A 15,134-nucleotide genomic window follows, 5' to 3' on the forward strand; every position below is an offset into this window, starting at 1 on the left:
GTCCCTACACCCAAACGAGGGCACTGCGCTCATCCACTGCTGGCCTGCTGGCCCCCTTACCTCTGCGGAAGCACAGTTCCCGCTCAGCCCAGTCAAAACCTTTTGCTGCTCTGGCACCCCTATGGTGGAACAAGCTCCCTCACGACACCAGGACAGCGGAGTCAATGACCACCTTCCGGAGACACCTGAAACCCCACCTCTTTAAGGAATACCTAGGATAGGATAAAGTAATCCTTCTAATCCCCCCCCCAAAAAAAAGATTTAGATGCACTATTGTAAAGTGGTTGTTCCACTGGATATCATAAGGTGAATGCACCAATTTGTAAGTCGCTCTGGATAAGAGCGTCTGCTAAATGACTTAAATGTAAATGTATGGGAATCTCAGACGATACAAAAGAGAGGTTGAACAGGCTAGTAATAGGGGTTGCAACAATATCGGCAGATCATTTTAGAAAGAGAGGGTCCAGATTGTCTAGCCCAGCTGATTTGTAGGGGTCCAGATTTTGCAGCTCTTTCAGAACATCAGCTATCTGGATTTGGGTGAAGGAGAAATGGGGGAGGCTTGGGCGAGTTGCTGTGGGGGGGTGGAGGGCTGTTGATTGGGGTAGGGGTAGCCAGGTGGAAAGCATGACCTGCCGTAGAAAAAGTCTTATTGAAATTCTCAATTATAGTGGATTTATCGGTGGTGACAGTGTTTCCTAGCCTCAGTGCAGTGGGCAGCTGGGAGGAGGTTCGCTTGGAGCTGTCACGCCCTGATCTGTTTCAGCTGTCCTTGTGCTTGTCTCCACCCCCTCCAGGTGTTGCCCATCTTCCCCACTTATCCTCTGGGTATTTATACCTGTGTTTTCTGTCTGTGCCAGTTCGTCTTGTTTGTTAAATTTACCACAGTTTGTCCTGTCTTCTCCCAGCCTTTTTCTCATCCTCCTGGTTTTTGACCCTTGCCTGTCCTGCCCCTGTACCTGCCCGCCTGACCACTCTGCCTGTCCCTGAGCCTGCACCTTTGCTCCACCTCTGTATTACTGAACTCTGCCTGTCCCTGAGCCTGCCTGCCGTCCTGTACATTTGCTCCTACTCTGGATTATCGACCCCTGCCTGCCTTGACCTGTCGTTTGCCTGCCCCTGTTACAATTAACATTGTTACTTCACACAGTCTGCACTTGCGTCTTACCTTGACACCTGATAGGAGCGGAGTTTGCTTTTTTGCCTAAAATTTAATTTAAGGTGCTCCAAAGCTTTTTACTATAATTCTGGATATAATTTATTCTTGTTTCATAGTATAGTTTCTTCTTCTTTTTGTTCTGTTTAGCCACATTATTTCTCAATTTGCAGTAGGTTTTCCAATTGGTTATGCAGCCAGACTTATTTTCCATTCCTTTTGCCCCATCCCTCTCAACCATAAAAATGTTAAATTCCTCATCAATCCACAGGGATTTAACAGATACAAATACTTCAACAGTATTTGGCATGAGATCCTCTCTAAGCTTTACTGGAATGTTGTTCTGAATACAGACTGCAACACCAATCCCGTTAGCATTGCTGTAGATGTTATAACCATGTATTGCTACCGCTATATCAAAGGTATTATCTAAGTCAGTTTCAGAGATAGTCAGTATATGAATGTCATCGGTTATTAACGATTTCATGAACCTTGATTCTTAGGCAACATGTTAATGTGGGCAATTTTTTGGCACTTTTCTGGGATGCTTGATTGTTTTACTAAGCAGTTTATCAGAAGTAGACATCAATCAAATGTATTTATAAAGCCCTTCTTACATCAGCTGATGTCACAAAGTGCTGTACTGAAACCCAGCCTAAAACCCCAAACAGCAAGCAATGCAGAAGCCCGGTGGCTAGGAAAAACTCCCTAGAAAGGCCAGAACCTAGGAAGAAACCTAGAGAGGAACCAGGCTATGAGGGGAGGCCAGTCCTCTTCTGGCTGTGCCGGGTGGAGACTATAACAGAACATGGCCAAGATGTTCAAATGTTCATAGATGACCAGCAGGGTCAAATAATACACTGCAAAAAGTCAGCTCTCAAAAACAAGGGAAAAAAGCAATACAATTAGGGAAATATTACTTAAAATAAGCAAAATTATCTGCCAACAGAACAGGAAAACTTTACTTGCCAAATGTTTTTAAACAAGTAAAAATATCTAGTCTCAAAGAATGCACAGATATCTTAAACCTAGTGCGTTCAGACTAAAAACAAGTAATTTATCTGGATACAAAGAAAAGATTTAAGAATAATTTTCTCAATATGTAGGAAAATGTGCTTAAATGTAGCAAATGCTAGTGCCATCATCTTGAAATAAGGCTATATGTTTAGTAAATATATCTTAAAACCAGTACAGCTACACTAAAAACAAGTACATTTGTCTGGATACAAAGAAAAGATTTAAGAATAATTTTCTCAATATGTAGGAAAATGTGCTTAAATTTATAATCCAATGCTATTGCAATCGTCTTGATAGAAGGCAATATGCCCAGGAATTTACAGAAAAATAGCATATTGTGCTTAACCTGTCTGGGCCAGTGGGACGCTTGCGTTCCACCCTAGTCAACACCCAGTGGAATCGCGTCGCGCGAAATGCAAAACCTCATAAATGCTATAACTTCAATTTCTCAAACATATGACTATTTTCACCGTTTTATAGATACACCTCTCCTGAATCGAACCGAGTTGTCCGATTTCAAAAAGGCTTTACAGCAAAAGCAAAACATTAGATTATGTTAGGAGAGAACCCAGACAGAAATAATCACACAGCCATTTTCAAAGCAACTAGCATGCATCACAAATACCCAAAACACAGCTAAATGCAGCACTAACCTTTGACAATCTTCAGCAGATGACAATCTTAGGACATCATGTTACACAATACATGCATTTTTTGTTTGATAAAGTTCATATTTATATATAAAAACAGCATTTTACATCGGCGCGTGACATTCAGAAAATCTTTTCCCTCAAATGCTTCCGATAAATCAGCGCTACAATTTACAAAATTACTATTCGAAAACATTGTTAAAATGTAATATTGTCATTCAAAGACTTATAGATTAACATGTCTTGAATGCCACTGCTTTGCCAGATTTAAAAATAACTTTACTGGGAAATCACACTTTGCAATAAACGATGTGGTATACCCAGCAAAATAGGCTAGGCTATACATGTTGGAGCCATCTTGGAATGATCAACCATCAAAAATACTATTGTAAATAAAACCTTACCTTTGATTATCTTTATCAGAAAGCACTTCCAGGAATCCCAGGTCCATAACAAATGTCGTTTTGTTCGAAAAAGTTAATCATTTATGTCCCAATTGTTAGCGCGCTCCGAAGGCTATTGAAAATGTACCGTGCTGAGTAGGACTTGTCGTCACGAATGTACAAAAAAAATATATTTAAGTTCGTTCAAACATGTCAAACGTTGTATAACATAAATCTTTAGGGCCTTTTTCAACCAGAGCTTCAATAATATTCCATGGGGACGGTTGCATTGTCTTTCAAAACATTTCGAAAGGAGAGGGTAGCCAGGGGCGCCCGCATCATAATGGTGATGGCCCTCCCCATGTGACCAAGATCAACAGCCTCTCTTTCAGTCAGTTTTCACAGTAGAAGACTCAAACCTCTTTGTAAAGACTGGGGACATCTAGTGGAAGCCATAGGAAGTGCTCAATGAACCATAGCTCACGGTGTGATTTATAGGCAAAGTGCTGAAGTTGAGTCCGCAAATCAATTTCCACATCCTGTTAGAAACTGTCTCGGGGTTTTGACTGCCATATGAGTTCTGTTATACTCACAGACACCATTCAAACAGTTTTAGAAACTTTAGGGTGTTTTCTATCCACATCTATTAATTATATGTATATCCTAGCTTCTGAGTTTGAGTAGGAGGCCGTTTAAAATGGGCACGTATTTTTTTCAAAAATCGCTGTAGCGCCCCCTATCCTAGGCGACCGTCAAGAGGTTATTAAAGAAAGAATCTAATTTCTTTTCACTTCTTTATTGAGGACTCAGTATATCCAGAGGCTGATATGGGCAGAACAAAGGATGCAAAAACAACAACAAAGGCCATTGGTGGTCAAGGTGAAAATGTAAGACCAATGGGAAGATAACAAACCTCATTATAATAAGCAACAAACGCCCTGCCTATCTATTAAAGGCTATCAAATCGGTTCTCGGATGGGCCAATACACACAGTTCTGTTATTGGGACTAGAAATAAAAAAATTGTATTGTGCAACCCTAGTCAGTAATGAACCTTTTCCACTCGGCCATAGCCTTTTTATATGAAGAAGTCATGTCCCGGTCATGGATGGCGTCCGAGAGGACTTCTGTCTGCAGCACAGAGAAGAGTGTCGCAATGCACTTGGGATATGTGAGGTGAAAGGCGTAATAACACGCCATGAGATTCGTCACGCTGGCACAGATGTCCTCTTTTGTGAAGGTCACCACAGGCATGGTCACCACAGGCATGGTTCCAGTACGCAGTTGGTTTCACAGACAATCATGACAGGGCTGAAGAGTGGTCTCACCTGAAGAAAGGTGTTGGGGTCTTCTGCAGACTGACACAAACACAAAGAGAAAAACAAATGACCACAAAGACAATTCACACTCTTTGTATGTTATGGTTAAGTAATGAAAATTCTAATACATGCACACATTTCTTACCAAGGATGTGAAGCATAGCCTCATTTGCATGTCCTAACTTCTTTGGTGTAGCCACAGGTGGTGGGAACATATCTGGTAAAGCCTTCATCATGGCGATTGAGTGCTTCACTGTTAAAAACAAAAATAGTTTCATTTGATTTACTGCAGCCAGTTATTTAAACAAAAATTAATCTGTTCATGGAATTCTCCATTGTCAACAGAGCCAGTAATTACCTTTGTCCAGCAGCGGTGGCTTCATGACCTTTTTGAACACTCCATAAAACTGTGCCTTGTTGTAAAAGTTCAGTTCAGGTATCCTCGATCGAGGATCCGCCGGAGTTCATCCATAACCTGAGACTAAGACTGTCTGTCTATCTATCTAGCTGAAGGCATAGGAAGCATTAGCCTGGTTACTACCAGACCGAATTCTAGCGAGCTCACTGTTTTACATTTGCACGAAGTAGTTTACCCCCGTCCCTGCTATGGCTTCTCACGTTGCTCAGTTCCCACACCATATCTTATTTGAGATTCGGTCTGGTGTTAACCAGGCTAAAGAAGCATAGGCCTACTTAAAATTAATACATTTGCTTACATGATCCAGTTCTCTGAAGCAGGGATACGCTTGAAGTATCTTGATAGGCCTGTCCTGCTCCTTAGTAGCATCAGAGTCGATGAAGGCCCGTCTTGCTTGGAATTCAAGGTCCAGGAGCTGAGAAACATCCTTCTGGTTGGGTCTGGCCTTGGTTTTGTACATCTCCTGTAGTTTTATTATGTCTCGCCTGGTTCTGTAGGCTCTCAGTAGTTTCTGATGCCAGAAAACATAACAAACCCAACCAATTAACATTTAAAAATGTAGACTGAAATTAAGACCAGTAATTCCGCTGGTACTACCCCCCATAAAAACCTATCATTCCACAGAAAACACTGAAGACTAAACAGTCACTTTGTTTCTAGTCCCTCATTTAGAGTAGTAGAAGTTGCATTTATACAGAAACACTATCCACTATTTCAATTTGTGTACTTACCACCCAACTGTTCAACCTCTGGGGTGCTGCATCTAGATTGTGGGGATCTCCACAAGATCAGGGTTGAGGAGGTGGATTCATCAGTCTCATCAGTGGACATCTCCTGGCTGCTCTGAAATCTAAGGCTTCGTGGCCTCTTTCTTGAAGGGGTCGCTCCCTGCTTCTTTTTGGGGGTTGTCACATTCTGAATCCTTTTCAAAAGCTGCTTCTTCACAGATTCCTTAACAAACAAATTGTTTGTGTTATAAATCACATTAAACAAAATCGAATCCACATGTTGCCCTGATTGATCTGGATGAAGCACATCCCTATTTTGAGTGTCAGATGTTTGCACTTTGGCTGCCAGGTTCCTGTTAACTCGAAATGACACAACGACAAGGTTCCAGTTTAACAAAGTTTACTATACTGTATGAACACACTACAAGGTAGCCATTACACTCACGGCTAGGACCATCCACGAACTAACTTCCTGCGCAGCCGCACTCTTGACTGAGTGATAGCCCCGTAATAACAGAAATATAGGGATACTTAAAACATGAACTTAAAAATCTCCCCCTTTTCTTTAAAGGCAAATTAAACATCAACAACATAATTAAATGTCCAAGTATTATTTAAGTTCCCCATTACAAATGGGTTGTGTGACAGTTTTTATTTGTATTACTCAAGCTGCCACTTTCCATTACTGAGAGCCTGTAGGAGCACAAGACCGGATGCTCCCTTTTTAGTCAGACAGTCAGCAAGCTGTTCCTTTGTGGTCGACCACAGAATCCGCTGGATTCTCTGTGCTTGAATAAGTTCCTTGATGCTGCTAATCTCAAGACGAAGTCTTTTCTCTGTGACAGACTTGGTTGACTTTAAAGCATCAACTAATGAGTAGTTGTCAGTGACACAAACTACAGGTAGAATGTGCCGTTTTGTCTCACCAGTGGTAAGCTCTGAGAACAGAGCTGCAAGAAAGATCGCATTGTCAATTCCATCCGCAAGAGCAAGTGTTTCTCCAGCAAGTGTGCTTCGGACAACCCTTCTGATCCTTTTTGACTGCCAACAGATAGGTGAGAATCTTCCTCCTTCACCCATTAACACGATTAGATGTCCACCTTGTGTGCCTCCATCTGTAAGGTTCCCTAGCGAAGCATCACTGAAGACAACTAGTTTCAAAGAGTCATCTTTTCCAACATGCTGAAACTTTAGTCACTTGTTGTGATTTCAGTTTACGAACAACTTTGTTTGCCTCATGAATGGTTTGTACAGTGGCGTGTTTTGTGTTAGATGCCAAGTTGCAACCATCAAACATTACATCAGGTCTACTCTGTCTAGCAACCCATAAAATTTGTCCTATCTTTGACCTCAATTGATCAGCTTCAATTCCACATAGAGGGGAATTCCTTTGTACGGCTCTTGAAGAATCCATGTGAATGGGTTGAAGATTCTTGATATAGCTCTCCTGTTGCATCAGTATTGTCCCATCAACTGTAATAAACTCTATGCCAACATAACAAAAATTATCATGCTCCTCACGGCCGACCTGGAAAACAGATTTGAGGTGTGGAATCACAGTTGTAGCAAAGGTCTGTGAGCCACCCCAGATGAAGTCATCAACATGACAGGCAAGTACTCCAGTCACACTGCAGTCTTGATCAAGCCAATAGAAGACTGCAGGATCCACTTGTGACAGTTTTCCACCTGTATTCAGCATTGTTGCCTTGACTTTGTTGTACCAGTAGAGTGATGCATCTGCCAGTCCATACACACACTTCTTTAGTTTCCACAGTGTTCCTTCGCATTTAGCTTCAGGCGGAGGTCGGATGTGAATGTCCCTTGACAGATTTGATGTCTATGGAATTAAGTTTCCATTTTTTCTGGCAGATCACGGACATCAGCAATCTGAGTGACTCTAAGGCGCATGTCGGTGAGTCTTTTGGGAGTTGTTTAGCAGCCAGCTCCTCAAAACCTCTAGCCACTAGACGTGCTTTAGGCACTATTCCAGTTAAGGACTCTTTAAGGGTACACACCCACCTTGTTGAGACACATTTTTGGCCAATGTCTGTAACTTCCTCAAACACTCAATTTTTCCTCCAATTACTGAGCTCATCTAGCTTAGCTGAGTCAAATGACACGTCCTTTGTTTCAAGTACATCATCATTTTGAATGTCATTCTGTTTTTCTCGATTTTCCATTGGTTCAATTCTGAGATTATCTACAAGTGACAGGTCAGCTGACCCTGTTGTACCAGAAAGTGTAACTGGTTCAGAGTACTGCAAGTTGTACCAGTTCTGGTGTTTTCCTTTGGCTTTTCCTGCTCGTCCAATGATGGTTGCTGTATGTGGAATACAACTTTCTCTGTCCATGTATTTAACAGTTCGTCCAGTTTTCAGATTGGAACATCCATGTTGTCTTAACACATGTGGCTGTTGTTGAATGTTTTCCTCATTTGAACGCTCAACAGTATTATCTGTGGCATGTTTGAAGGTCTCTGCTCCATTTCCTGTGTCAGTTTCAGTGTCCATATCATTGGATATGACATCTGGTAGGTTTGTGTCTGTTACTGTCTCCTTTTCATTAGGATGATTCTCAGCAACAGCCCCTCTATCTTGTTGATCATTTACTTTCCGCAATCTTGAGTGATGCGCCCTGACAATGATGCCTCCGTGCCTCACAAATATCACCACACCATCTTGGCCAATGACTACACCCGGTCCCTTCCACTCTTGACAGTCAACTTGTTTGTAGTACACTTTGTCTCCAGTTTCGTACTTCTCATCGGTGGGTCGTAGCTGTTTACGCAGAGCCCTGCAAATTCTTTCTGAGCACTCAGTGAACGCTTTTCTCGCTGCATGTAGTGCTGACAGGTGCTGTCCCACCCATGCACCTCACACTGGCCCCTTCTAGTGCTGGTGGCTTGTCAACCAGTACAGAGGGAAGATTAGGGTTCTGCCCGAACACTAGTTGGTATGGGCTGTAACCATGAACATTGTGCATTGAGTTTTTTGCCATCAAAGCCCAATCTAGGGCTGTGTTCCAGTCACATCCATTGTCTTGCTTCACTTTCAGCATGATCTCTGTGAGTGTTTGATTATGTCTCTCCAGAAGTCCATTGCTCCATGGACTGTATGCAGCAGTTGTCTTTACTTCCATGTTGAATTTCTCTGCCATTTCTCTTATTTCATTATTATTGAATTCTCCTCCATTGTCACTGTACAATTTCTGGGGAGGGCCATGCACACTTACCCAGGAATGCATGAAGTGCCTGACGATGTCACTGGGTTTCTTTGTATTCACAATGCTTCCAGCGCTGAAGCGTGTGAAGTGGTCGATTATGTGAAGGTACCACACACTTGGTGCTAACTCATGTAGATCTACATATTTTTGACATGTCTCACAATTGTTAACTATCTGCTGTAGAATGGAAATACTCTCATCATCATTATTCCCTGAACTGCTGAGTAACTTCTGAAGTCTGTCAACTGTAGCATGTCCAAACTGTTTGTGAAGCTTTAACAATACTTTGTGTTTTTCTTTTGTGTTCATGTTATCTGTGACTGTCAGAATCTCCATGTCCGTCCGAATCTCATTTTTGCATGGACTCTGTGTGATGTCTTTGTCTAAAATGTTTACACAATAGTGGCCTGAGGTAGTAAGTTCAAGAGTCACTGGTTGTTTAAACATCACTGCCTTGTCATTTTTTATGTCTAGTACAGCCCCTGCCTTCTTGAGGGAAGCTTTGCTTAATAGTAAGGGGATATCTGTAGGGACCACCTCTGTTTCAATGTGACACTTAGTCTGACCAATTTTTGCTGGTATCTTAACTCTCTTGGTAGAATGGACAATTCTCCCATCTCCAAATTTGAAAGCTCTGTTGCTTGGTATGTCAATCATATTTTGTACTTCTTTCATATTTAGTTCACTAACATAGCTATCAAGCCATTTTGCACCACACACTGTCCGTGTACATGCAGTATCAATCACAGCAGATCCTAAGGATTCAACTATACAAATCTCAGTATCAGAAGCAGATTCATTTGAAAACAGTGTAATGTTACACTGCTCTATATCTGTGTTTACATTTTCCTCTGTAAGTTTAACTTGTTCATTTTTATGAGGACAGTCTTTAACCCAATGGTAAGTGCTTTGACAAACAGCACATTTTGATCTCCTTTCATATTTGTCCAGTGGATTTGTTCCGGGAAATGGTGCCCTCTTCAGGTTGTCTTGAGAACGTGACTTTTTGGCGCCTTTTCTCTGCTGCTCAGTGTAATATGCTCCGTCACTCGCTTGCATTCCATCTGTTAACGGCGCGACAGACGTCTTTTCACCAAAAATTATTTTTAGTGCCGACTTCATTGATGCAAAAGTCAGTACAGTACAAGCAGTCAAAGCCAACTGTTTCTCCCTACCATCTAGACAGGCAGTATCTAGCAACTTGAAAGCTAACACTGCATCCGGGAGAACCATGTCGTACTTGCGCATCCTATTGTACCTTTGTTCGAAATCAATGATGTAGTCCGTCATTGCAACCGAAATATCTCTCGAAACACTGTCAAAGTTTGAATATGCCTCATAGGCAGCGTCTTTCTCTTCTTTAAGAAATACAGAATCCAGTGCTCTGATCAAAGTTCCCATACCATCATCATTGTTCAAATCCTCAACGGATATTTCCAGTGCTGTATCTCTCGCTCTTCCCTCGAGCGATAATACCACCGCAAGTGCTTGCTTTTTCGCGTCCAGATTAGTAACCCGTGTCCAGATTCCAAGTTCATTTTTCCAACTTTCGTACGACCTCTTCTCGTCGAAGCGAGGTGGCACATTGTAGTTATTAGCCATCCTCTGCTACCAATGTTAACTCGAAATGACACAACGACAAGGTTCCAGTTTAACAAAGTTTACTATACTGTATGAACACACTACAAGGTAGCCATTACACTCACGGCTAGGTCCATCCACAAACTAACTTCCTGCGCAGCCGCACTCTTGACTGAGTGATAGCCCCGTAATAACGGAAATATAGGGATACTTAAAACATGAACTTAACAGTTCCAACAGTGCTGCGTTTGGAAACGTGTTGAATACCTGAGTAGTGACTTACCCACTCAGCTCCACTGGTTGTAGATCTGTCCAGCAGCTTCGCCATTACAGTGAGTTCACGGCTACATGGATACTGGAAGTCATCCCCTGCTGCTCTCTTAATGGAAATCATGCTTTTTACTGTATTCCTGATTAACCTCTATGGGCTAGGCGGGATGAATTCGTCCCACCTACGTAACAGCCACTTGAAGCCTGTGGCGCGATTTTCAAAACCTTAAAAATCCTATTACTTCAATTTCTCAAACATATGACTATTTTACAGCTATTTAAAGACAAGACTCTCGTTAATCTAACCACACTGTCAGATTTCAAAAAGGCTTTACAACGAAAGCAAAACATTAGATTATGTCAGCAGAGTACCAAGCCAGAAATAATCAGACACCCATTTTTCAAGCTAGCATATAATGTCACAAAAACCCAGAAGACAGCTAAATGCAACACTAACCTTTGATGATCTTCATCAGATGACAACCCTAGGACATTATGTTATACAATACATGCATGTTTTGTTCAATCAAGTTCATATTTATATCAAAAACCAGCTTTTTACATTAGCATGTGACGTTCAGAACTAGCATTTTTCAAGCTAGCATATAATGTATAGCATATAGCAAACTTCCGGGGAATTCGCTAACATTTTACTAAATTACTCACGATAAACGTTCACAAAAAGCATAACAATTATTTTAAGAATTATAGATACAGACCTCCTCTATGCACTCGATATGTCCGATTTTAAAATAGCTTTTTGGTGAAAGCACATTTTGCAATATTCTAAGTACATAGCCCAGGCATCACGGGCTAGCTATTTAGACACCCGGCAAGTTTAGCACTCACCATAATCATATTTACTATTATAAAAGTTTGATTACCTTTTGTTGTCTTCGTCAGAATGCACTCCCAGGACTGCTACTTCAATAACAAATGTTGGTTTGGTCCAAAATAATCCATCGTTATATCCGAATAGCGGCGTTTTGTTCGTGCGTTCCAGACACTATCCGAAATGGTAAAGAAGGGTCGTGCGCATGGCGCAATTCGTGACAAAAAAATTCTAAATATTCCATTACCGTACTTCGAAGCATGTCAACCGCTGTTTAAAATCAATTTTTACGACATTTTTCTCGTAGAAAAGCGATAATATTCCGACCGGGAATCTCCTTTTCGGCAAACAGAGGAAAAAAATCACAAAGACGGGGGCGGTCAGGTCACGCGCCTAAGCCCAGAGTCCCTTGATCGGCCACTTGAGAAAGGCGATAATGTGTTTCAGCCTGGGGCTGGGATGACGACATTCAGGTTTTCACCGGGCTCTGAGCGCCTATGGACGACGTAGGAAGTGTCACGTTAGAGCAGAGATCCTTAGTAAAAGATAGAGATGGCAAAGAAGTTCCAGAAATGGTCAGACAGGCCACTTCCTGTAAAGGAATCTCTCAGGTTTTGACCTGCCATTTGAGTTCTGTTATACTCACAGACACCATTCAAACAGTTTTAGAAACTTTAGGGTGTTTTCTATCCATATGTAATAAGTATATGCATATTCTAGTTACTGGGTAGGAGTGGTAACCAGATTAAATCGGGTACGTTTTTTATCCAGCCGTGTCAATACTGCCCCCTAGCCCTAACAGGTTAAATCGACAGCGAAGGTCTTTGGAAAGGATATTGTCTCCTTGTCCAGCACGCTGTTTTTCAAAAAAGGTGCTTCTTGATTGCTCCAACTCTGTGTATAAGACATACTGTGGGCTGACAAGCTGTACGGTTCTGGTGGCACCATGTTGGTCTCTTGGGTTTGGAGAGGGGTGGGGGGGATGGAGGGGACAGGAGGGTGAAGAGTGGAGGGGGGGGGGGGGGGGAGGCTGAAATCACAGGTCCCAGAGGAGGTGCCTGGTCTACACATGTCTGATTCTTGACCCTGTACAAGACATACATTTAATCAATGGTAATTATAAATAAAAAAAAGAACACCACACTGTGACAACACCCTAACAACAAACACCAAAACAACTACATCTTTAGATACATGTACTGTAATGATGGGCAGAAAATGCTACTTTGATAACAGGAAACACTGTCTGCATGGTTAGATTAAATGTCTCCCAAATGTCAAAATCTAACATTACCTCATTTTCACCATGAGTAAATCTCCAAATGGTTCTCCTTCTGAAGAAGTGCTCTGGCCCGAGAAAGAGATCACGTAAATCCTGCAGCATGTCTGCTTATTTTACCAGCTGAAAAACACATTTAACCACTGTAATATTCATATGTGAATACATACCGAATTATAATTGGATGCATTTTACCGCCGTATCCTACTGAGCGGTGATTGGTTAAGACCACCCAGACGGTTAGGTCATGGCCAGTTGATCGTGGTTGGAGATAGGCGAACATGCAGTTGTAGCTAGTTAATAAAGAGTTATGTTATGTTAAGAAACATCCTGTAGTTCTGCGTTTTATTATTTGTACAAAGCGTACAAAACAAGACAACCACATGGTAAATAGTTACGTAATTAGCAACTAAATCATAGTTTATAGACGCAAAGTGTCAGGTTGATATAGGTTATGAGACATTAGCATACTGTCTTCCCTTTCCAGTTAATGCAGGAATGATTTACCAAGCTAACGTTAGTAAATGTTAGCTAACAAAATTACACTACCAGTATATCATTAACATTGACTTCAATTACTTTAAACCAAAAGATAGGGCAAGCGAAAGAAACTAACGTTAACGCTAAATTGTCTCCCATATTGAAAACCTTAGGTAGTTCATCTTTGCTTGCCTAGCTAAGATTGTAGACAATGACAGACACCATCGAGAATTTAGCTTCGCCGTCTTTGGCGCCCTTTCTATTTATTTTCTATTGTCAATAGAAGGGGCGCCAAAGACTGCGAAGCTAAATAATCGAAGGTGTCGGTCATTAGGGCACATTTACACCTCATTAACACTATTTCTGGCAAAAAAAGCACTCTCAATCTAACCAAAGTTCAAGTTATTACAACGTTCGTGCAGTTATCAACTGCTAACAGTCAACGTTACCTAGTTAAAACCAGCATGCTAACTTTGTTGGCCAACTTTCCAATTCAAATGAACGTTAGCTAATGTTAGCTTACTAAGGAGAAAGGTAGACGGTATAAACAACTGAACATTACCTTTTAATACTGCGATTGCTATATGATCCATGCCTGGATATCTGTCATCCATTCCATCTTCATTCATGGTGTTGTTAGATGACTCAAAGATTTGGACCGTTTTTGACTTTTTAGTTATATAGGCCTGCCTCCCTTATGTAGCTAGATAATGTGATGAACTTACGTCCGTTAAGCAATATCACACGAGAGGGAGTGCTGAATATCAGCACGGCTGTGATTCGGTCGTATGTACGAGGCCGCAGATAATAATATTCAGTATAACAGCAAGACCTCGAGTGTGGTATTGCTTTAATACAACATTTATACAAGCGCAATTTATTACTTAACAGTAATAAGCGACAACAGATTATGATTTGTTTATTCATTTAATAATTGATTTGGCTCCTCCAACACACATAGTTCCACAACTGGACTGGGACACAGTTCCCCAACTGATCTGGTATTGGACTGTTGCCAAGCACCACATATACATTTTCCTACACACTAGATTGCTATTGCTACTTTGTGTAGGTCTACACGTTACCGTCCTCTCCTGACGACCATTCATAATTTAACTCAAATGTTATTTGTGGAAATATGTTTATCTTTGCGGTGCGAAGTTTGTTACAATTTAAGATAGATTACGATCGTTAACGTAATTAATGGTACATAGAACACCTGTAAAGCGGAGTGATACATGTATAGTTAAAAGTCCCAGTGCTGTTGTACTCTACTCCAATCAAGTTACTGGTGGTATTATAAATACTTGTGAACATAATTCTCAGTTTTTTCCACCCTTTTCATCGAAAGCAGTGGGAATGTTTTACTTGCGTTTGCTTTTAGTAACGTTCAAGATGCTTTGGCGGTGCGTTATCTGCAGCGTTTTTATAACTTTTTCATTGAAACTGTTATTGAGCCATATCAATAGATTGCACAGTCGCAGCCCTGATTTCTGGTTGCTCTGTGGTATTGACGGATGCACTGAGGAATATAGAGTGTACAATTCCTTCTATCATCATGTAAAGAGAAACCACCTTCAACACCTACTTGATTGCACCCGACCAGATGAACAGCCATCGGAGGAAAGCCAAGTACCACCGGAACAAATAAGTAGCTAGTTAGCATTCTTTTTTGGGGGGGTTCTCTGGATTTAAAAAAATTATTTAAAGAACGGACGATACACGGACCAAAGTCATACTGTCCATAGGCTATTCGATAACTTTAGCTATAATGACTCTTATGGCTAAAGCTGGGTTCAT

At 41.3% G+C, this 15,134-nt stretch overlaps 1 protein-coding gene and 1 long non-coding RNA gene across 6 annotated transcripts; both read right to left on the reverse strand.

Annotated features, from left to right (window-relative positions):
• Nucleotides 1-3,986: 3,986 nt before the first annotated feature.
• LOC106602727 (uncharacterized) lies at nucleotides 3,987-10,951 on the reverse strand. 5 transcript variants are annotated; one of them, XR_001328284.2, is made up of 5 exons: nucleotides 10,757-10,951; nucleotides 5,674-5,893; nucleotides 5,241-5,453; nucleotides 4,670-4,777; nucleotides 3,987-4,563 (listed from the first exon to the last, which is right to left on the reverse strand). XR_001328284.2 is itself a non-coding variant. In XM_045716786.1 (5 exons), the coding sequence occupies exon 1, from the start codon at nucleotides 10,492-10,494 to the stop codon at nucleotides 8,485-8,487; it is 2,010 nt and encodes a 669-aa protein (XP_045572742.1). In that variant the 5' UTR covers nucleotides 10,495-10,702; the 3' UTR covers nucleotides 3,987-4,563; nucleotides 4,670-4,777; nucleotides 5,241-5,453; nucleotides 5,674-5,893; nucleotides 6,597-8,484. The 5 variants fall into 5 exon arrangements, 4 of the variants coding, with proteins under 4 accessions (XP_045572742.1, XP_014051021.1, XP_045572743.1 ...); XM_045716786.1 differs by lacking the exon at nucleotides 10,757-10,951 and adding an exon at nucleotides 6,597-10,702; XM_014195546.2 differs by lacking the exon at nucleotides 10,757-10,951 and adding an exon at nucleotides 4,883-5,031 and having other exon boundaries at nucleotides 5,674-10,702.
• A 1,636-nt stretch (nucleotides 10,952-12,587) lies between these two features.
• Nucleotides 12,588-14,105, reverse strand: LOC106602784 (uncharacterized). The gene is made up of 3 exons (XR_001328293.2): nucleotides 13,897-14,105; nucleotides 12,870-12,977; nucleotides 12,588-12,661 (listed from the first exon to the last, which is right to left on the reverse strand). It is a non-coding gene; the product is annotated as an uncharacterized lncRNA (long non-coding RNA).
• Nucleotides 14,106-15,134: the final 1,029 nt, after the last annotated feature.

Source organism: Salmo salar, chromosome ssa04, assembly GCF_905237065.1.
Source record: "Salmo salar chromosome ssa04, Ssal_v3.1, whole genome shotgun sequence".
Taxonomy (NCBI): Eukaryota; Metazoa; Chordata; class Actinopteri; order Salmoniformes; family Salmonidae; genus Salmo; species Salmo salar.